We start from the raw sequence: 24,485 nt of genomic DNA on the forward strand, positions 1-24,485 counted from the left end.
TCAAACATTAACAATCCCAATTCACGTATTTTGGCAATCCATTTTGTAAAATAAAAAAGATGCAGTACTTCAGAAATGTCGGAAACTCTTAATTCTTAATTAAGATGGTGGAAATAATGTGAAGATAGATTGCACATTCTCTACATAAGTCTTCATGATTGTATTTGTTCTTTTCAGTATGCATTTTTGCTTTTGCAATCCAAATTCATTGTATTTCAGGCTCTGTGTATAAAAAAAGCTACAAGTGGTCTGCAGTGAGTTACTACTTTTGCATGATGATATTAATGTATGAGAACCTGTCAATATTAACTGAAGTCTTTGAGCTCCATAAATAGTAATATTCATTTTAAATTTTCCACTTTCTATTTTTATATTATAGAAAAGTAACTTAGCAGGCTTGTTTTATCTAAAGAAAACACAAAATTCATATTTCTGTTATAAGAAGTTCAGAATGTCAAACATATTGTAACTTTAAGAAATATTTTAAGAGAATATTTGCAAAATGTGCACTTAACACATCTCACTCATATCTTTGGTGCTCTTCCTTCTATCCATCATGCACAAGTCTTAAATGTAATTACTACCAATCAGTCCTGAAAACATTAATGGTTGTACGTAAAACATGCAAGTGACCAAGCATATTTAAGTCAGCTACTTGCTAGAAAAGCACATGTTCAAGGGTGGAATTAATCTCACCTAAAAGCAAGGCATATACTCTTGGCTAATCGCCTGAGCTCCTTCTGAGTGGAAAGACATAAGCACATATTAGAGGAAAGTAGTTCTACCACTTCTAGGCTGAAGTGACATGTGGACAGATATGTCTCTTGTTTCAAAATTCCTCAAAAGAGAGCCTTTGTTATTTGCTGAATGAACAGTTCTTCATTTGAGTTCATTAACCTCAGGACAGATTAATCACATCCTGTTAGCGTGACCGAGTCTTTTACCTGTAAAGCATCATGAACAACTGGGGTAGCATTACTGCAATGCACTCACGAAAAGTGAAGAGGTTGGCCCATTTACTTTCACTGCACGGTCTCAAACACGAGTTAGCTTAGTCAGGTATACTTTTTATTTTGTTGTTACTACTTCTTTGATAAGTTAAATAGCTAAAATACGATTTCTTGAATTTACTGTCATATACATTTAAACTGCAAAATTTTCTATGGATAATTCCCACACTGAAGGTGCTTGATCCATCTCTATGACTGTGTGTACACCAGATGATATACATGTGGTCTCATGTGCTTAAACTTCATGGTCATCTTTGTAAATTGCACAGATCCAAACCTTCAGGCAACATTAAAAAAAAAAAAAAAAAAAAAAAAAAGGCACCAATTCCGGTTGCATAATTTCCAATGAGAATGTTTGTTCACAGGGACTCAACAGTACTGAACTAAATGTAATTGCCTACATTAACAAAACTATTTTTTTTCTATAATGCATCAAGATAATGACCTACCTGATTAGGTTCTCCGAGGAGTGGTAAAACAACTAAATTAAACTTCCTATTTCAGATGAGATCAAGTACAGTTGAATGAAATGGTGTTATGTATCACACCTCAGGTGGCTTCTCTAATCAATGGACTCTGAGAACTTAGGCAATTATAATCACAGTTGGCCTTGCTCACTCTTCTTCAAGTTGATAAAACAGCTTCGCCTAATTTCACTGCACAAGGAATCAAACCCTTGTGCAAAGTCTGATCTTTACTGCACCAAATATGAAAGCAAATTGAACCTCCATTTCTGCTTCAGTCAACAGATTCTTGACATGGACAATGTAAACAAAGCAGTAACTCTCCTACTGTTGATATAGTCACTTTGATAAACATTGATTAAACATGACCATCAACAAGGCATTGTGTATATGAAAAAAAACCATTTTTCCTATACATTATATGTATAAAAGAAGTTAACATAATTAAATGATGAATAGCTCATGCAAAACACTGATGAAAGCAATAATTGTGCTAGAATATGTTATGATTATTCTTTTCAGCTTACTGCTTATATCCCTAGAAAAACAAAATTACTGCTGCAATAATATCCAAGCATTAGGATTCCTAGAGCAGTATGTGACTATAAGCCTTCTCAAATGAATACTGCTGCTATATCACCACCTACTCTTACCTTAGAAGGAGTTCCAGGAAGAGGAGGGCAAGTGTTAAAAACAATATTATCTGTAAAAGAATCAAATGTAGAAGGATACTGAGTAAGGTGAGAAACGTACTGTAAGAACAAAAAATTTTACAAAGGGGACCAACTTTGTTTTTTAAATCACATTACAGTGCTTCTCCTGGCCTATCTTTGCCTTTGTCTGAAACGTGCAGCAGACTCCAGTACTTGCTGCCACAGAGGCAAAAGTATGTGCAATGCCTCAGTGATTCAAAGGAGCAGAAAAAGTACAGTCATATCCTTTCACCATGGCACTTGTATCCAGTTGGAATGACAGAAAAAGTCCTTAGAGAAAGAACATCACTTCTGGAATAGCATGAGTTAGAAAAGGATCAGGCAGAAGCACCTTTTTTCCCTTGGCCATCAGGGCAAGAGAGAGGACAGGGTTTTATTAACACGACATTAAAGAAGAAACAGGCCAGAGAGCATACCAGACCTCAGGACACCCCCACACTCCTTCCCCTCCTTTCTGCCAAGTTATCAGGGAATGCCTCTCTGACCCTATTTTCAGCATCGGGTGCAGCGAATCCTTTGCTCTGCCTGGCTCTCACCAGCACGGGAAGCAACTCCACATCCACGAGCCGCTCGCCTGTTGCGTGAACCTCTCACTACACCCAACCTGAATGCCCATAGCAATGCTGCTGACGTGCTGGTCTTAGCTTTGAGCAAAGACCATTGGAGGAGTGCTGGGATGACCGCCTTGTTAGTGCGCATGTGCCAAGTAGCACACACTGCCACTTTGAGCAGCAAAGCACATTTTGGATCTGACATAAATTTAAAGCAGCAATAACTGGAGCTGGTAGCCTCCTTTAAGCTATAAGCTACAGGTCTGACAGTTCTTGACTCTTTTGAAAAATTGGAAATTTAACATTTACCTTTCTTTTAATCAAACTTTAATCTACTATAATCTGCACCCACCTACATAGCAAGTGGAAAAAAATGCACACATCTTCATCATCATTAACATGGCTGTTTATGCATACCAAAATAATAGGAATAACTCACCATTTTCTGAGCCGAGCTGTGGACAGGGAATGGTAAGAACCCTTAACAATCCATCTGGTTTGTATGAATAATGCTCAACTAACTACCAGAATGAGAGGAGAAAAAAAAAAAAAAGGAGAGAAAAAGATATTAAAAGATAAGGGAGCTATAATTAAATACATTGCCTCTTTAAAATTGCATGCATCTGTACAATAATTGGTATATTTTACAGCAAATGAACTGGGCCTACAGCAGATCTTTACTGCAAATGTCCCTACCCCATCTTTACTTCTGTTTAGCAGGGGTGCATGTTTCTGAAGTAACCTTGTGGATGAATCTGGAACTTGACCCAGGAACTGGATTTTTAAGAGTCAGCATTCTGCACCTGGTTCTGTTACTCACCAGCTTTGTAATTCTGAGCAAATAACTTCTTCTTATACCCCTGAGGTCCTGCCCTCTTTTTTTTAATTACTTTTTTTTTTTTTCCAGGATGGGTACAACTACAACGCAGGAATTTTCCTAATATGCAAATGCTTTCTTTGGACCTTGAAGTCACAATGGGGTGTAAGCAGTTAATAAATGTACAGCACAAACAGTTATAGCCACTTTTGCTCCTGGACTGTCCTCTCCATGCCATTTTATTACAGGCTCATTACTGCTACTCTGGCTTTGGTGCAATTAGGTACAGAGGAGGCCGGGGTGTGAGTGAAAAAGTTGCAGGTGTATTCAAAAAACTTGTAAGATACCATAGTTGCTTTTAAATTTCCAGTGACTCTAGGAAAGAAATACGCAGGGCATTTACAGGAAAGGCTAAGAATTAATATATGCAAATAAAGATTCATGGTTTAGATTTATGAGTCACTTTACTTGTTTTAATAGAATTTTAAGCAAGAGGACATAAGAGATTTCTGCAGGGGTTTCAATTCCCCTAGCATTTTCAATTTAAGTACTCATTTCCCCAGTATTCAATTTTCTTATCAACTATAGCATAATCAACTATGCTTTCCTTAATTGCCTAATCCTTACCAGGCTTCAGACGTATTTTGGTGGTAACCCTTAGCAAACTATGCTTTTTCAGCATTGAAGGTAGAGAATTTCAAAGCTAGAGGATGCAGTATGTGTACAGCATCCTAAAAGCATCCCTTTTGTGCTTCCTGGAATTCTGTTTATTGCTGTTGTAGAGGGCATCAGCAAGACTACACCTAGTATAGCCATTATTGAATATGGTCACTTGCAAATGTAAATTGCCTTAGATTCTAGAGAATGTTCAGCTAACAATAATAATTGCAGCAATTTTGAACTCGACCAAGCTGCAACATCACATTGAAAAATTATTAAACTCTCTACACTTACATAGCTTTCTACATTAAGATATATTTTCTTCATGTATAGAAACAATGTAAAGTTGGTAACGTGACAAATAACCCGCCCAAACATGTTGCTGTTTAGCTAAAGACTATTGTCACTCAACAAAGTAAAACAAGCTGCCTTAGTCAGCTGACAGATAACCAAGTGATTCAAATCTAACAGACCTGCCAGAGGGTGTCAAATCTTTTTCCATCCGGTATGGAGAGCTTTCCTGTTTTATCTCTGTCAATACGGTAATGCAGTACTTTTCCATCATTCAGCAGGCACAGGGCATAGGAACCATTGCTGTCCCTTTCTCGGATACTGCAGGAATAAGAGAGATTTTTGAAGGTTCCACTTTACTAGGAACGAGCATCTGTGTTGAAAATTATTTTTTAAATCACCCTTTCCTTTAAGTTTTGAATTAAAAACAAAGAAAAATCAGCACTGCAAAATCTGAAGGCATTTTGTTAAGCCTTTCATTTATTTCATAGTGTCATTTGTTTCCAGATAGAATGCTTTAAAATTTAAATTTCTTCTGCCTGCCGCAGCAACCGATGACAACAGAAAATCCACAGTGTGGAGCTCTTTGCTAGGCAGCTACAGAACACTGTGCAATGCCCAAATAGCTCTCCAAGCAAGGAAGCATTTGAAGGCTTGTGTACAAATTGTAAACCTTTTGTCGTCTGCCCTTGCTGTCATCTCTTTATTTCAAAATAAAAGAGATAAGAGAGAAAACCCTTACTTTAATGAAGGCACTTATCTGCTGTTTTTAATTTTAGGTCAGCTGTAGAGGAGATTAAGGCGTAGCTTCTTGTAAGTGCTGGATCTTGGCCTCAGACTTCCATGGGCTTTGTAAACAAGCAGCTACACCTCAATGTCCTCTACAGCTGACCTAAAATTAAAAACAGCAAGTAAGTGCCTTCATTAAAGTAAGAGTTTTCTCTCTTATCTCTTTTATTTTGAAATAAAGAGATGACAGCAAGGGCAGAAGACAAAACAGTAAAATAATATAACATGAAATACAAATAAAGGGAAAATCTTTGTGCACTGAAACAGCTTGTCGGACTAGGGATTTAAAGAAAATCACACATTTCTGTATTCATCAATTCTTATAATTTCTTTAAAGACATTAAAGCTTTGTTGCAGATTTTACATAAAAATTCACATGAAATTTCACACAGTATATATATCTGGTCTCAACTTCACCAGGGAGACATCATGGAACGTAATATAAAAACATTATCTAAAATTCAGAGGTAACCAGGATGTTCTCCTTCTTCCAGGAGGTCTGCAAGCAACATCTAAGATGCCTGTAAAGCGTTGCAGAGCTGTTTTATGCATATTCAAGGCTAGCTCACACAGAGAGTGGACCCAGAGTAGATAGGAATTTGCTACTAGCTCCATCATCGTTGGTTTCTGAGTTTAGAAAGTATGTTTTTTCATTTTAGTTTGAATTGCCCATGTTCACTTGCTGCTGACAGTGAGATGGCAGTAGAGATAGATTAAAATTTTCTTGAGTAATTTATTTTTGTAAGAAAATTCAGGTTCAGCAACACTGAAATGTTTCTTGTTCCAGTGTGCACAGAAATCTGCTCACTCTCCTTTCAATTTTTCAAAAGCCCTGAAAAGAAACACAGCAGAAATACTCTCACTTAAGGTGTTGGAAAGCTTTGCTGGTGCAACATGTGTGCTTGTTGTCATATCTCAGAAGACTGCAGAGCATTGAATTCTCCTCTTCAACTGACTCACTCAAGGCTGAACTAAAACTGTGTTTTTCTGAACTATTCATGCAACTATTTTTTCAAGCAGAGTGATTCTTGTTGCCTAAGGTGTGAACAGGATGCTGGATAAAAGAAAAAGCAAGTAAGTTTAGGTTTTTTTCTGAAACCAAAGTAACTTGCCTAGTGTCTCTAAAGAAACTTGAAAATGTGGTTTTTCGTGACATGCAGGTATTTCCTCAGTATGCTGATTTCCTCTGCGCTGACTGACCAGCGGAGAGCAACAGGTTCTGCTAAAAGAATGACTCTTACTTGCTCTTAGCAAAAAAGGCTTGGAAAAATATTATCAGAAGAGAGGGCACTGTTTCTAAACCACAATGAATGGCATTTCATTGCATTCAGACTTCTGTTCAGAATACAGCACAAGTAAGATTATAAAAATGCAATGCATTGTTTCCCAGTAACAGTAAAATGTCCTTCATGTTTCACATGAGGAAACAGTGGCTCCGATACAGTTAGCTCTAGTGAAGCTGGTTCTCATTGCAAGAGTTGTTACTATCACAAAGGCACCACAAACATTTCTCAAAAGCACAGGCATCAAATGCGAGTAGTGAGTCCTGACTTCTCTTGGCACAGATCCCAACAGCCCTATCAGCACTCAGTGCAGGATTTAAGTAGAGTTCAGGATTATTAGGTTGTAGTTGCATTTCTGAGCTCTTCCTTACCCCCAAACCTAACACTATGTTAACTCTGACAACATCTGCAGTTCATGGTCACGGCAGCTTCTGTCAGACAGCTCTATCGCTGCAACATCCAAAGAATCTCCATTCTAATGCTCTTATGATTTGAGTAGTGTCCAAAAGGAGCCTTGTTCTGTTGGGGTTATGGCCCAGGTGGTTTTTTGTATACTGTAGCCAGTCCAACACAATTTGAATCCTTACAAAAGACAACAGGAGGTACTACTATCTTCCAAAACATTTCTGAAAGCATTCTGTTCTGAATGTTCTGAAAGTTCTGAAAGTAACAAAAGCATTGAAGCTACAGCCAAACGATGGCCTAAGTCTTAATTTTGGCAAGGAAATCCTTTACTGGTCCAAAAAGTGCTCTCACAGAACTTACCATCACAGTCCAAACAAAAAATATTTTTGCCTCTGGTGACAAGGATTGTCACAGGCCATACTTCACAGTTTTATTTTGGTTTTGTAAACTGTGATAATGGCTGTCTAGGTTAGGCTAAGCCTCGAGACTTCTGGCTGGGTACACAGTACCCAATACTTTACAGTTATGATAAAAAACAGAATCAAAAAAGCTGCTCAAACTGAAAAGTTATAAACTGACCTCTTCACATGGAAATCAAGGTTATAACATCTTTTTGATGGTGCTGCCTGTACTACTCAGGGTCATCACATCAGATTTGGAGACTCTCTTTATATATAGAACTTCCCTTCTATGAAAAGTACACAATTAGAAAGTTTAGAAAAAAATCCAAAATTCCAAATGTATTATCTGTTTTAACGTGCTCTGAATTTACACGCAATATTTACCGTTCTTCAATACAAACTGATAACAAAAAAATCTTCACTATAAAAAGCTATTTTTTTAAAAAAAAAGCACTTTGGAAAGGAAGAAAGCCAGCAGTGAAATATCACCTGGTCTTGCATTTCATGCCATTGCAGAGAATTACAGATCTACAGAACAAAAACATAAAGATAATAAACACCTGCAAATAAACATTATTTCTCTGTCATCCACTGAGATTAACCAGAAACATGAACAACTTCACTGAGAGCAAATTTGAATTCATAGATTGATAGAGAAGCATCAAGGTATCTAGCTTTTCTATGACATACATTTTAAAACAGCAGTTATAAAAGGAACTGAGATACTCGAATTGCTACGAGATGCAATGCAAAGAAGGTTTGGTTATTGATTTTAATTTTCATGCAATCTATGTGTGAATATTTTTACATTATTGTGAATGTAACCTAAATAGCAACCAAAAACTATTGGAGTATCATTGCAGACTGTTTGAATAGCTATCCATTCTCTCCTTTGGTAAAGGCTCTACTTTTGCTTGGAAGCAAAAAGAACAATGTCCCAATTTTTTCTGCTTCCAAGTGAACCAAGTGAAAAGCCAAATGATCCCTTTCTTCCTAAAGGAAAAAAAATCCCTGAGGGTAAAAAAAAATTAAAAAATTGCTATTACAACATGCCTCATTGACTGTGTAGAAAAAAAGAAGTCACAGCATTCTACAGTGGAAAATAATGAAGGAAATAAACTAGCAAAATGCTTGCTTTAGGAATGGTGTGAAATTATTCTCACTCCTGAGTCAAGGGCATGCTAAAGTTTGTTCTTGGCCTTGCTTTGCCTTCTCAGCAATAACAGCTTCCTTGATGCCACAGTCCCACTGCTTATCAAGCTCCAGCCATTTCCTGCTTGTTTGCCCTGATGACCCTATCTCCTGTAATGTTATTAACAACACATCTATTTATTATCACTTCTATATCTGTAGCACACTGCACATTTTCCAAGTTTGAGGGCAATAAGGAATTAACTTGATGCCTTCTGTGAAAGGATCACACACAGGAAAAAAGAATTGACTGCAGGCTTCATTTACATAATTTCTTCTCCCATATTTAGTAACACAATCAAAGCTGTTTCAGGAATGCCAGCACAGTACAGAATTTAGGGGCTAGCTCAGCCACATGCTATTGCTATCTACGATGGAACCTAAAACTTCATCTCCTGATAAGACTATTGTGGTGCACTGTGCAGTAATGAAGCACCTTTGCGAGAATGATTGCATCACTGTATTCTATTTTGCTGGCATTGCCCTACCAAAATAGCAAAATACACCATGCGCCACCAAAACCTTTACAAATAGCTCTGCTGTATAACTGCACCCGCAACAGGGGATCTTGTCAGTACAGCTGTCTCTGTCAGGGATTGCATCTGTTCTTCACACCTCTGACTGATGAAGCACACAGTGTAGAGCTGGACTTGAGAAGCCACAGCGCTGCTGCAGTGGTCTGTGAGTGGCACTTAACTATGTACCTAACTGAAAATCAGTAACAGCTGTCCCAAAGAGCTGTAGGCATCATCCGGGTGGCTGTGGGGGGGAAAACAGCACCTCCAGAAACATGACTCAGTGTCTGTATTTTAACATTTACCTTGGAATTTTTTTATGGTCATCTAAGCCTAGCAACTGCTTGGCACTTTGAAGAGGAACTTAATAATTAATTAACATCCCTGAATTAAGGTCATGTTTAGTAGGATTGTTTTCACCTTGTCTGATGTCAACAATGTCCAGTTTCATTTATGGATACAAACATAATACCAATAGATTTATTTAAAGAATACAAGGTCAGGTAAATCATCTAGCTCAGTATGCACTCCAGTAGTGGTAAATTCCTACAGAAAAACAGTAAAATGAATGTAAATATAGACAGCTATATACATTGGAAACATACATTTTTGGTTAGATAGAAGACAAGAAAACTTTTATGGACAGCTTCACTTCAAAACTCGTTATTTTGAAATGGTGTTGCTCGTGCTAACTATAGGGACATATAAGAGACAGTTTAAGTCTCCAGAAGTCATGAGATGCCATGATGAGTAGTGCTGTGAGTCATTCTAATAGTCTAAACTAGTTTTGTCCTCTTTAGTATATCTCACTGCATATTGAAGACATTCTTATGATAATGAAGTTATTTTTCACTTTACATTTACACAACTGTTCACATTTTATGTGAACTACATACAGCTATGAACCCATACAAAGGGTTTATAGAGACTAAACTGCTACTTATGCAATGCCCTTACTCACAATTTCCTTAATGTTGAATTTCGAAGTTTAACAGTAGCTCTATTACGTCCCTTCATCTTCAGAATTTCCTGTTCTTAACACATATGCAAGATCACTTGTTTATATAAATGAAGTGGTCATTACCAATGACAAACCAAGATGTGCCAAGAGCTATCACACACTTACCAGAGTTGTTTCTTATGTGAAAATGAAAAAAACCTTAACATTTCTTATACTGCTGCTTTGTCACTGTTAGCATATCGTTTATTTATTTTCTGACTGATCTACACATGCATGCACTCACATAGATAATATTAACAATATTATCAATTATATTATTATATATTATGAATGCAAATATTATTATCATGTTAACTGTACTAATAATATTGATAATATTATCTATTATACCTGTATAATATTGATCATAATATTCAGCTTTTATACTCCCTACCAGGCAAAGTCTAATGAAAAATTATGTCTGGTAAGAACCAGCATCCTACACAGCATGCAAAGTAGCCTTAATGAAGCTCACAGTGGCTTGAAATGTAAATAAAGTTCTCTATTTTCAGATGCTCTTCAGATCATTTTAGAGATACCAGATTTTCCTTCTATTCAACCACCATAGTTTTTTCCCAAAATTTTGTGGCTAGAGTGGCAATCTTTCATGAGCATTCTTCCCAGAAAAGGTGGGCACTGCTTTACATTTCATGTCATTTGATGACATTGTTTCTATACTCTGCTTTGAAAACAACCTTTATAGCACCCATATATACACTTGTTTCACTAACTTACCAGTCACGACAAAAACTTTAAGACGACCTTTGAAAATTCCCTAGCAAAACACCCACAGTTAGCTCAGAACTTTTCCAGCAGCATGGATGAGTTGCAGTGTTATATTTCTGATGCTATCCATGACACCTTGAACTGTGACCAGGAAGCTTTATTTCCATAATTATTATATTTAAAAAATTAGATTTGATAATCTTGTAGTGCTGCAAAGCAGCACTAAAGAAATCTAGGCTTTGGGTGTGTTCTCACAGAAGCCACTGTACTGGATTTTGTTTCAATATAGGTAGGCCACACAGCAGATTTCTGGTGCAATGACATTTTAGAATGTAAAAGAATATATGGAAATACTCTAGCCTTCTAAAATTTATTATTATTTTCATAATAAACAAAATTATTTTTGTCATATACCAGCACTTGCTTGTGGACTTGTTGAATTATCTTGGAATACTTCATCTCATTGAAAATCTAGCTTCCCTCTATGTTCCCAGGCTCCAGTTCCTACCTCAACAAGTGGTTGCCTGAAATGTAAAACAACGCACCTCTCTAGCACTCAACAATTTTGCTGCTACTGTTCAGTTAGCTAACAAATGAGTAGTTTATTTCTCAACAGCTGCTGAGCAAGCCCATGTTAGGCAAACCACTGCAGAAAATAGAAAACTTCTCTGAAGCAGACAGTTCTTTTGTTATTTACCATAAGCCTCGATCTGAGAACTGGAAGAGCTCTGGAATTAACTGATTTCTGATACAAATGAACACAACACTACTTGTCTTGCTGCTCTGGCTGCTGAATTAGGGGGCAGATGAAGATCTCACCTTGTTCTTCCCTGGGGGCATAAGAGTAAACAGCAGCTGAGTGGTTATTGAACTCTAAACCTGCCAGATAGGCAGTCCATGCAAGAACAATTGATGCGTCTGAAAGAACCCTACAGACGCAGAAGTAAACAGTGTTGTCCTCAATAAGAGGGACCCAAGTTCAACTATGACTATCAGTCATATTTTCATATTCTTTAAGCTCCGGTGGCACCTGTCATGTTTTAAACAGAGCCTTAAAGTTAACATTTTCCCCTCTATGGGTTTATCTAACTGATGTGAAAGCAGCCACCAGAGTTCCAGCAGAACTACGTAAGATATGCACCCACTGACATAACCAGTCCCACAGGAGAAGGTCTGTCTGCTCCCTCCGCAGCTCAAGGAGCATGTCACTGCAAACAGCACCAGAAATGCCTCCTAGACCATCTCGAGGGGAAACAGGAAAATGCTGGGGAAGTACTTTTATTTAAAGCTGTAGGAATGCGTGCAGAAGATTAAAAAGAGACCAGGGTCTGCAACAGAGGCTGAAAATGTCAGGTGTGCTAAATCACTCCAAAGCCCATCCCTGTTAGATAAGGGGTCCATTTCTTTGAAGAAAAATTATCTTCCTTTTTTCCCCCCAAAAGAGAAACCTTTGACCACATAGAAACCAAGAAGTGCTAAAAGTAAACTGCAAAAGTTGCGAGTTTTAATACATAACTAACATAATGACTCAGCAGAAAGCAGCATTTTTAGAAACAAAAGTTATTAAAAGAAAGGGTTGTTATTTTGTTTCAGATTACAGCTCCACTTGCCCCTATGTTTAAAAAGTAGGAAAACTATCAAAATCACAGGGCAATGAAAAGGAAGGGTGGTGTGATAATGCTGTGCTGCTGATCTACAACAGTGACTGTGTACATCAAATTGATGAAACTTCTGTGCTATAGGAAGACACATTCAGGAAAAATGATCTACGATAGGGAGAATCTTTGGTTCCACAAAAATTTGTAACATTTTTTTTGGTAAAAAATGTAACAAAATTTGTAACAAATGCATAACTTTTTTTGTTACAAATGGAAACAAAAGGAACAGGGTAAATTACCCTCTAAGTGTGATCCCAAGAAACAGGGAGTATGAGGCTGAAAATGTGAAGATGCATGGCAACTTGGGTGAGGGTGACTGTGAAACACAAAAAAAATCAAGGAGGGAAGGAAAGAGTTTTCAAGATTATGAGATGTCAGTACACTCAAAGCATTTGTAGACCTGACAGAAATTAACTCAACTGTAAATGAACATTTAGAGGAATTACCGGTTCCTGACGATTAAGATTGAAACATGGAAACATTTGATGGTTGCACCCACATTAGCAACTAGTGTGGCACAATACAGTAAATTAGTAAAGTGAAAGAGTTAGTGCTGCAGAAGCATGTCCATTCTGCACTCGCTCCTGGGGCTTTACTTTGGACTAGCTTTAAAAACACGAAAGGTAGTTGAGTGCTGAAGTAGCGTAGGTAGGTAGGCGATGAAATTTCTCTCAGGAATTATACAGCTCCAAGTTATCCTTCCATTTGGGGGGGGGGGGGGGGGGGGGGGGCGGAGTGGGGGAGGGAAGTCGGGCATAGCAAATGGCTTGGTGAAAACACTGCTTTTTTCAACTGAGAAATTTCCAAAAGAAAAACTTTTGTTAGAAGATTTCAACTGTCTAATACTCATGAGATGTTGGCTGTTAGTCACTATACCAAATGACACATTTGCACTCAGAAAACAAAAGATCATGAGGTCAAGCAAATGCAGGCAGGGCAGACATGAATGGCAATACCAATGTAAAAGCAATTCCTTCTGTTGCAAAGGAAAGCACCATCACTGCCGCCTGGAACGCTGACAGTTACAGATCCCAACAGTTGTTAACTGTTAGCAGTTTCTTTGTACTGTTACCACTTTAGTAAAACAGCATATCAGTCTATCAGGTGCTGGTGGCCAGGCTTTGGCAGCAGGGCTGCAGAGGCTCTGTGAGGAGGTCAGGACCTGCCCTGGGCTGGTCACAGGTGGTTCCAGCTGGCCCAAATGGACACTCCTGCAGGCCACTGCAGTGCCACTCAGCCGAGTATGTGGCACATCCAGCTCTGTGAAAACATCCTTAAGAAAGGGCAGAACAGAGAGGAAAAAAGCCAAACACGAAAGAGAAGCAGTGGTGCAAACACCAAGGGCAGAGGATGAGGTGTGGAATGAGGACCTCCAGCTGCTGGTGCAGAGAGTCCCCTGCAGTCTGTGAGAGAGGCCACGGTGCAGCAGGTGTTCACAATGCAGCCCTCCAAGCAGGTGGATGCTTCCTGAAGGATATTTCCTGTGTTGAGCCCATGTTGCAGCAGGGAACAGCATGGAGGGAGTGACAGAGAGAAGCTGTTATGGGCTCACACAAGGCCCTATTCCCACTCCCAACCTCCCTCACACTGCTTGGTGGGGAGGGAAGTTGAGTGTGAAGGAGTGAAGCTGAGTGTGTGAAAATCGGGGGTGTGGGGGAATGAGCTGCAAGTGAGGGTTTTGATGTTTCTATCTTTGTTTCTTTCTGTCCAACTCAATTTTAATTGACAATAAATTAAATTACTTTTCCCCAAGAGGAGTCTGTTTTGCTCATGAGGGTTAGTGGCACAGGATCTCCCCATCTTCATCTTGACCCACAAGCTTTTCCAGCCTGTTTTCTCCCCCTGTCCTGTTGAGGAGGGGGAGTGTGACAGCATCGTGGTGAGCCATCATTAACCTACCACAGTCACTTAGTACTGCTTATCACACAAAATAAAGTTCAATGATTTTTTCTTGGTATTGAGTTTCTCTGATGCCCCCTTCAGAATTAAACCTAGTATTTGACTAAAAACCAATGATGCATGCCTTTGCTATAGTTTCCCACCTCCAGTGAAGTGGAAACCTAATCTTGGAGACACATGCTTAGTACTGGAATGATTATGTCATGTGTATCATGCTGCACTGTGCTGCTTCACTGTGAATGCATGACATTTTAGGTCATATTTCATTTGAGATTCATTCAAGGGAACTGTGTAGTAACATTGGTGGCAAACAGCAATACTACAGAAAAAAGTAGTATTTTTTCTCGCAGAAAACTCACAGAAATTTTCCATTGTTTCTTGACCCAATGAGGATACGGTGTTCTGATTCTTCCCGAGAGATCCTCCCATGGAACCACGGCATCTTCTCATGGGCTGTTGTGGCAATCAGCTTCTCCAGCTGAGGCTTTTGACTAATGATAGCTTGTTCAAGAGCATGCCCCTACAGAATGGTAAAAACACAGATGGACAATCAAACTGTCTTCCATAATAAAAACATGACAGGTAGACTCCCAATATCAGCACATATGTGTTGTACGTGAAGAGAAGACCTAGTCACTATAAAGATATTAAAACAGAGACTAACTTATGATAATCCAAACACCACAAAATTGGTATTCTTCCTTAACCTTGGAGAAACAGAAGCAAAAATAATCAATAAATTAAACCTTTAATAAATCAGTATTTCTACTGAAAATTGCATCATATTTTTATGCTAATAAGACATAGGTAAATACACTTAGTGTCACTCTTAGATGTCATAACATATGTCCATATTACATATCTCATGGCAGTTTACTGAAATAAACTGAACATGCTTTGCATTGTTGCAGCATGTCTGTGTTAAAGACTTTAATGCAAATTTCCCCAAAGCAGACAGGACAGTCCCAATTTTAGAGTAAACTATGTTAACATTCTGGTATAACCTACACACTTCTCTACCGCTTCTAAATTTGGTCCAGAATCTGTGAGCAAAACCCCCTAGTTTTGAGTTCATGAACTTCTTTCTAGATTGGGCTCAGGCTCATCAGAAAAACCTGTAAGCCTCAGCACTTGTAGCAAATGTAGTATAAGTTTCAGCCTTTTCCAGTTTCAGCATTGCTCCACATATTTTACAGAGCAGAACACATTGGGTTACTTGCCAGTTCCAAAAAGGATGAAAAAACTAGCATAAATCCATGAGTTCACAATGGTAACTCATGGCTTCCCAAGGTGAAACAGCATACCTGTTGCAGCCTGCTACTAGTGTTTCCATGTTAAGACTGGCTTCTTCACAGTCATTCTAAGGAAAAAATGCAGCCTGTCTCCCTCATTCTTGCCTGACACATGCAGTACCAAAGGAATACAGGTAGTGCTCTGCAAGAAACCAAGTTCTGTTTTGGACATAATCTAAATAAGCATCATAGAAACAAGGCCAGCTAATAGGGGAGGAGATTAAACAAGTCACCATGTCGTCATGCCTGTCTGAACAACAATACATAAAAATTCAGAATCAGAAGCAATCACAGAATCACAGGATGGTCAGGGTTTGGAGGGGCCTCTGGAGATCATCTACTCTAATCCCCTGTTAAAGAAGTTTTACCTAGAGCAGGCTGCAGAGAATTGCATCCAGACAGGTTTTGAATATGTCTAGAGGAGATTCCACAACCTCTCTGGGCAGCCTGGTCCAGTGCTCTGCCACCCTCAAAATAAAATACATTTTTCCTCATATTCAGATGTAATTTCCTGTATTTCAGTTGTGCCCGTTGACCCTTGTCCTGTCAGTGGGCACTGCTGACTGATAAGTAGTATCATACTGGGCACTGTCATACCATATCATATCAATATTGGGCACTACTATTGATAAGATCCCTTCTCAGTCTTCTCCAGGCTACACAGGTCCAGCTCTCTCAGCCTTTCCTCATCAGGGAGATGCTCCAGTCCCCTCATCATCTTTGTAGCCCTCCAATGGACCCTCTCCAGTAGTTCCCTGTTTCTCTTGAACTGGGGAGCCCAGCACTGGACACAGCACTCCAGATGTGGCCTCACCAGGGCAGAGTAGAGGGGCAGGATCACCTCCCTCAACCTGCTGGCCACACTATTCCTAAAATGCACCCCAGGACCCCACTGTCCTTGCCCACAGGGTCACACTGCTGGCTCATGGGCAACTTGCTGTCCACCAGGACTTCCAGGTCCTTCTCTGCAGAGCTGGCTTTCAGCAGGTCAACACCTGTACTGATGCATGGGGTTGTTCATCCCTAGGTGCAGGACTTTACATTTGCCTTTATTGAACTTCATGAGATTCCTCTCCACCCAGCTCTCTGGTCTGTTCAGGTCCTGCTGAATGGCAGCGCAGCCTGCTGGTGTATCAACCATTCCTCCCAGTTTCGTGTCATCAGCAAACTTGCTGAGGGTGTGCTCTGTCCCTTCATCCAGGTCATTCTGAACTAGACCCAGTGCTGACCCCTGTGGAACACCACAGCTACAGGCCTCCAGCTGGACTGTGCTGCTGGTCACAGCCCTCTGAGCTCTGCCATCCAGCCAGCTCTGAATCCACCTCACTGTCCGCTCATCCAACCCACATGGCCTGAGCTTACCTGGGAGGATCTTATGTGAGTGTCAAAAGCCTTGCTGAGGTCAAGGTAGACAACATCCACCATTCTCCCCTCATCTACTCAGCCAGTCATTCCACCACAGAAAGCTGTTAGATTGATCAGGTATGATTTCCCCTCAATGAATCCACATAGACTACTCCTGACAACATTCTTTTCCTCCACATGCTTAAAGATGACCTCCAGGATGAGCCTGTTCCTTCACCTTTTCAGGGATGGAGGTGAGGATGACCAGCCTGTAGTCTCCTGGGTCCTCCTTGCCCTTTTTGAAACTGGAGTGACACCGGCTTTCCTCCAGTCCTCAGGCACCTCTCCTGTTCTCCACGTGAGAACCAAACAAACCATTTCTTTACTTTCTTCTTTACCTCTATTAATTTTTGGTGCATGTGGGAATCTGATGACAAAGGTGAGTGCAGTGGCACATAAGGCTATGCTAGCCTAAGACATCATAAAAGTCCTAAGCTTTGTAAAATGCTGGGAAAACTACACTTATGGCCAAGTTACTGCATGTATTTGGGGTAAACCACCCAGTGTTCAAAACTCAAACAGCTGTGATTCCATTATGAAAACATACTACATAACAGCAGCAATAGCTGGAAACAAACGCGGCAATCTCTTTTTCTCCCCAAACTCAAAAGACCACTTTATGGCAAAATCAGCCTGGATTTACCTGCAAATTCCAAGTTTGCTTGACATACTCTCTGATGAGATTCTCTTTCAAATCTTCAAAGGGTCCAGTTTTGGGTTGAACGCCTGGTGGTCTGCTGAAAGGTTTTCTCAGGAGACAGATAAGGCCATCTGCTTCCTCTGAGTGATAGTTAACGAGTTCAGCAGGACTGGCGTGCGACTTGCCTCCTGCAATAGCATATGAGCCACTCAGCTCCCTCTCAATTGTGTAATGATGAACCTTCCTTCCATGGGCCAAGGATAAGGCAAAGCCTCCCAGGTAATTTCGACTTTGGCGGAGCAAGTATAGTCCATCACTCATGCCTCCTTGCATCAGATACTCCTCGGCTTCTTCACGTGTAATATTCCCAAAGAAGTACGGCAAATGGTTAGCAGGGTTCGTAGTGTTGGAAGCCATGTTTTCTCTTTTCCAAGTAGCAAATTTACTATCCTGTACTTGAAAAACAAAGACAGAGACATGAGCATCAGTTGAAAATAAAGGATAAACCAGTAACATGGCAATTCACACATGGCACGTCGGTAACAGATTTTTTGAAAGGCTTTGGGAGGAAGATCACATTTTTGTTGTCTTGTTAGAAGTTGTCTTCCTAAACCCCAATAGAAAGTTTTTCCCTGTTTGTATAGTAACAACGTGCAGATGGCTAAAGCGTACAACCAAGTTATATGAGCACAGGTAGAGAGGACTTTATGGAATACCATGTAAAAAGGGACGGTCCATAGTGCAAAACTGCAACTGAGGAATGAGCATCTTAATGCAGGGCCTTTTGGCACACAGTGCTTCAGGCTGACACCTTCCCTGGCCACTGCAGACAGGCAGAGCTGTGGTGTGCACACTGCTTAGTTCAGATTTGGCCCATCAGCGGACCATAGCTGATCTGCTGTGTCTTGTGCTTGAGTCAAGAAACAGAAGAGAAATACCTGTACTGGTCTGTAATATGTGAAGAAAGGAGGTGTGGCAGGAAGGAACAGACAAGTTAAATGAACAAGGCTCACACAGTATGGAAAAGCAGTCAAGACACAGTCAGGCAGTGTTGCGCAGATCTTCTAGTCTGCTCCCTTCTCAAAGAAGGGAGATATCAAAGCTGCAGAGCTAGTGCAGCCCTACAAAATGGAGCTGTGTGCAGCATGTTATTTATTACTCATCTGGTTTGTAATAGAAGGTTTAAGATCACATACTAATCCAGTAATATATCTTCTGTTTATTAATTGTAAAAGAAAGCTGTAACTGAAGAGGAAGAAGGCAGTCTTCATCAGTAAGTCATCACCAAGCACTGATTCTGCATAAACCACTATGTAAAATGACAATTTTGACTTCAACAGATGAAGACAAATGCAGCTTTCCTTAAACAAAATACATTATTTCAGTAACATAATGCAGGGTCAGAGAACTGTAATCAATAGTACAAGGTCCAGTTGGAGGCTAGTTAACTCGGGGTCAGTACTGGGGCCAATATTGTTTAAGACCTTCATTAAGGGGGTAGACAATGGCACACTCAGCAAATTCACAGATTAGAAATATGGAGTAGTGGCTGAAACACCGTAGGGTTGTGATGCCATTCAAAGGGACCTGGAAAATCTGAAGAACTGGGCTGATAGGAATTTAATGAAGTTCAGCAAAAGGAAACATCATGCGGAGCAGGCTTTCCCCCTTTGGGGCATCTGCCTTCCTGGCTGGGCAGCCATTCGGGGCAGCCCCAGACAGCCCTGTAATGTCACTGGGGAACAGCTGTGACAGCTCCTGACCTCATTGCTTTTCAGCACCTGCAGGCTCTGTCCCTGCACATTTTGCCCAGGGCTCACGTGGGCGCACACACAAGGCATGCAGGCTCCAGCAGGACTGTCAGTTTGTTCTACCTGTTTTGGCATGGGGGAAAAAAGCAGCTCTGGACACTGTGCAAAGGCAGCCCCTTCCAGCACTCCTCTCCCCTCTGCCTGGCTGCACAGCGCTGTGGATCCCCTTGGCACCTGTCCCAGGACTGTGGGTGTGAGGAGGGTGCCAGGGACATCAGCAGTGGTGAAGACTCCCACTAAGTTCCTCTGTCTTCCCTGACCACCCCCTGCAGGTACCCTGTGCTACTCTGGTGGTGTCTGGGGGGGAAAGCATGGGGGCTCAGGGTTTTGGGTGTATCAGCTCTTCCCCCAGGGCTCCCCAACAGCTCAACAGGGCCCATCCAATTCTCCCTGCCCATCCTGGCTTGAGCACTGGGGAGTGTGAAGGAGATCAATGCCTTCAGTCCTGCTCTCCATCCCAAGGGGGTGCACAAATAGAGGCACAGCCTGGCACAGCCCCGCATCTCTGTCCTGACCCAGGGCTGTGGCTACTGCTTTCCAGCCTGCAAGGAAAGCCCTTGGGAAGCTCTTCCCTCCCCTCTCCCACAGCCTTTTGGGGCTTCCTTGGTTTTTCTACTCCTAGCACCAGACACACTCCAGCACTTTGCACATCTCTCTTAGCAGGACATGGCATCAGGTGCTGAGGAAGCCATAGGGGAGAGCAGCTCTGCTATAAGGTATGGTGGCATGAGCCAGCTGCCACAGACAGGGCAGAAGTCAGTCTCTTCCCAGGTGTGATAAGATGAGAGGAAATGGCCTCAAGTTGTGCCAGGGTAGGTTTAGATCAGACATCAGGAAAAACTTCTTCACCAAAAGGTTACCAAGCACTGGAACAGGCTTGTAAACAAGTCACCATCCCTGGAGGTATTTAAAAGACCTGTACACATGGCACTTAGGGACGTAGTTTCATGGTGGACTTGGCAGTGTTAGGATTATGGTTGGACTCAATGATCTTGAGGGTCTTTCCAACCTCAGTGTTTCTATGATTCTATTAATCTGAAAGTCATTACAAACATGGAGGCTTTGCCCTAGTTCCAGTTTTCTTCATTCCTGCTTACTTGTTTCCCTCAGACACCCCATGTCACCGTGTCATTCATTTTATTCCACTCTGCACCACAGATACTGCTGGTTAGGAGATGAATGCACATCTTCCCACCTCTGGCAAAGTGTTCCTTGAAGGCGGGCTCCAAGTCTTCAATCTCACTGTCACAACGCATGCAGAAAAACAGATTTGCTGATAGGTTTTCCATAAGAAAAGAACAAAAGAACAATCGCTATAATTTCTATTCTATATGAATCTTTGATGTCCTCAACAGCAGAGGTAGCTGGAACACAACATCACAGCTGCCAAATGTTAATCCTAAGACTGCAGAAGGTTTCCATTGACATATTGGTAGGTAGGTTAGCCTGGACACAAACATACTGGATGCATGGATGGATGAATGATCCATGCTGGCTTTTTACTGGCACTGTACAGCTAATTTGGAGAAAAGGCCAAAATAATTTCATACAATTCTCATACCAAAAATGGTACTACACTGCAGTACCTGTTCAAAACACCTCAGTAATGTTGCAGTGAACAAAATTCCAACAGAAAAATGCCACCACACTCTACCTGTGGGAACTTATTTTCATGGAAGTTCCTTTTCTCCATACCTTTAATTTCAGCAGTCTTGAAAAAAAAATATTAGGACCTTCATATCTAAAAAGGACAAATGACATAAAAGTGGGAGTGTGGGGACGTGGGAGGGGAAACTCACATTCCCTGGCTACAAAAGATCCCAAGATGGCTACTGAAATTAAAATTCATTTTGATATTAATGTATTTCATATCAGGGTACTCCTCAGAGCATTGTTTAGTCTCAGTATTCACTATACACTCTTCAGAATGAGTTGCCCAGACAGGAGTTCTCTTTGGTGGCATGCTTTTTGTATAGTCTGTAACACCAGGTTGTTCCACTGTTGTCAATTCAGCATATTTACGAGTATTAATATAAATGCTGAAAAACTCGTATCTGCTCATTAAGAAGTCACAGAACATACACAAAACAGAAGTGGTAAGTATGCATAGCAATAGACCAACACCTCCGAGTAAAAATTTCTCCACTCTTTTCTAAATGATGTTCCAAAGCACTGTCCAAAGGGGAAGCATGTACAGGCATACCAAGTTAAACTGAACTACTCATCTCAGATACAGAAAGCAGAGAAGGTGGTGTGACAGGACATTCATTGGGGTTTAAATGTTGACCTGGAAATCTGACTAAATGCTCAAAAAACTAGACAGTGCAAAGCTTCATGCTGCTGTTCTGGCAGTGCTGTTGTTATCAAACTATTAGATTTGAAAATAGTTCAAGTATATTCACACACCCTGGGGTCACCTGTGGATTGACACGGCAGTAAGGGTGAAGCTGGAATCTGTCCAGTCAGAACTGAGATATAGCATGTTGCTGGAGGCTCCTTACCTGCATGTTCATCATTCAGACTGTGTGACTGGAACTGGTCCTTGTTACTTCTTGCTGGAGCTTGAATTTTAATGACCCTCAACTGTTTGACCTGTTAAGATGTCATGGTGTTGGCCTGTACTCTCCTACTATCTACTGGCTGCACTTCTACACACAGTTCTTCAATTTCCTTTAAAGCCCATTACGACACATCTTATGCTAGAAGGAAGTAATCTGTTATCCTGGACAGTCACGTTAACTCTGCAAGTGAAAGTTTTGACAAATTTAGTCTTTATACATTCTTTTCTACCAGACAAGTTATGGATATTATGCCTAGATTCAATAGTTAGCTTTGTTAATGCAATTAGAGTTTGTGGGTTTGAGTCAGAACTTAACTAAAACAAGGCACTCAGAAATGCCATCTCTGCACACAAGTATAGTGCTGCTGAAATAAAATACATAAATTTAACTGCTGCTAAAGACCTTTCTTTTAAGGGCTTTTTGCTTCTTATTGAGTGACCTAGTTTTAAGTAGTTAAAGTTGTATTTAAATGTGGCAAAGAAATAGAAATAAGAGATTTTTTAAAAGGGTTTAATTAATATTCCCCAAAGATATTGACTGCTGTGAAAGCCATTGAGATGAAATCTGTATAGTTATTTAAAGAAAGATTGAGTTCTGTCCTCTTCTTCACACTCTTTGACATAAAACCAAACTCCTTCATCCTGAAAAAGTAACAGCCCTGTTGGCAAATGTGCAAGGCGCAGTTACTCAGCTCCATGTCAGCACAGGGGTAGACACCTTGGCCAAGTGGTTCAACCATTCTTTGCTGATAAGTTGCACTGCTCCATCAGACCCAATTTTTGGGAGAAGGCTCTGTCTAGAATCTTGCAGAAAAGGAAAAACTATTTTTCCTTTCAATCCCCTTTTTCTTTTCATCTTGAACTCCAACTAACGAACAGTGTGCAGGGCTCTCCTTAAAACAGCAAATTGTTTCATGAACAAGGCCTGGCTTCCTATGAATTCATACACTACAGCCTTCAAGCAATAACCCAGACTCCTCCTTTTAGACTTACACTTGCTCCATCTTCCAAAATTCTCATAAGCGCCAACTCAAGTACCCTCAGCTTCCTCCTTGTACATTAACTACTGGGTATCAGGGAAACACACGCTGCAGCTACATATTTAGATTGCAGGCTTAGAAAAATGGGCACATTTTGAGCTCATGCTTTCATGCAGTGGAGGTGCTGTGCTGGCTTGTTCTCCTTTGGGCACATTTATTTATTCATTCCTGTAAATGATTGATAAGACTATCCATCAGACCGTCTCCTCCGAGAAGTTAGGCCAAACTTAAAAAGCTGTCAGGGAGAGCATGACAGGATGGTGACTGAATGAGCCCTTTTCTTTAGAAAAACAGGCAAAAATAGTTTAAATGTTATCTAGCAGTTCACAACAAATTCAGAATTCTCTCAAGCCCAAGAAATACCACAAAAGCCAAAGCAGACTCTGGTCCCCAGCAGGACAATGGCACAGATGGGCAGATAAAAACATTCTGAACGAATGATACATATGGTAAAGTCTTGACCAGTAAGAAGTAGGTGTCTGTGACTGGTCTGTATTTAGACATCTTGGATTCCTTATTGACAGTATGACCTCTGCTAGCAGCAGCCATGGGCAATACACACCACTACCTCCAGTTTGTGAAAAGACTTCATTCCAGCAGAGATGCTACTTGGCTGCAGCAACTTGCATAGCTGCAGAATCAAATTGCCTACGATATCCCCTGAATTGCCCAGAACATTTGTTCAAGAAGTCATCATTCTTTTGTAAAATTCAGACACAACAAAGCATCAAAATACATCTCCTCTTTATGGTGCTTGATGCTCTGAGCTAAGGGAATCATAAAGACTTTTTTTCTGAGATGAAGACTGTGGCCAATAATGCACTTTTGGCACAACAGACCTCTCTATAAGGAGATTAAAGCTTTCCTGGTAGAAGCTTTAACCAACACTGTGAATGAAAGAGCAGTAAAAAGGAGTTTTCCGGTGCAAGACTGATTTCTTTGACTTGGCATGTCATACCTACAAACTGACCTCTTAAAAGGTAAACACATAAAAGTACAGTCACTCCAGCTCCTAGAAGCCTATCAACATGTGCTGTGTGGTTCTCAGTTGGGGCAAAATGTGGGAGAAAAAGTAACACTTTGTATGTTTAGTCATGCTTCCTGTGCCCTAAATTAGAGTTACTCACATATCATTGTAATGAGAACAACATAAACGTGGTCTCTGGATTCTGGCTTCTCTAAGCATCTATCTGATGGTAACCAAGAAGACAGTCTCTTAGGCATGCTACATGTCTATTTCCAAGACCCAGAGTACGGGCAAATGTTCTATTGTCCTAAATAATGATCTTGAGATACAGCGTTCACTCCGTTTCACTGGTATTTGTTGAAGACTCATTTGGAGCTTGAATTTATACAGATGAGAAA

General features: G+C 40.5%; 1 protein-coding gene across 3 annotated transcripts in view; it reads right to left on the reverse strand.

Annotated features, from left to right (window-relative positions):
• Positions 1–24,485, reverse strand: part of SYK (spleen associated tyrosine kinase) — a 54,360-nt gene that overhangs the window by 17,820 nt on the left and 12,055 nt on the right. For 2 of the 3 annotated variants that reach the window (XM_040580307.1, XM_040580305.1), the window contains exons 2-6: positions 17,713–18,159; positions 14,733–14,893; positions 4,689–4,827; positions 3,178–3,259; positions 2,128–2,177 (exon numbers count right to left, since the gene is read on the reverse strand). In XM_040580307.1, the coding sequence (XP_040436241.1) occupies positions 2,128–2,177; positions 3,178–3,259; positions 4,689–4,827; positions 14,733–14,893; positions 17,713–18,126 (846 nt within the window). In that variant the 5' untranslated portion in view covers positions 18,127–18,159. Of the gene's footprint in view, positions 1–2,127; positions 2,178–3,177; positions 3,260–4,688; positions 4,828–14,732; positions 14,894–17,712; positions 18,165–24,485 lie in introns of all 3 variants that reach the window. The other variant, XM_040580306.1, reaches the window with a different exon arrangement.

The sequence above is a fragment of the Falco naumanni genome, chromosome Z, assembly GCF_017639655.2.
Source record: "Falco naumanni isolate bFalNau1 chromosome Z, bFalNau1.pat, whole genome shotgun sequence".
NCBI lineage: Eukaryota > Metazoa > Chordata > Aves > Falconiformes > Falconidae > Falco > Falco naumanni.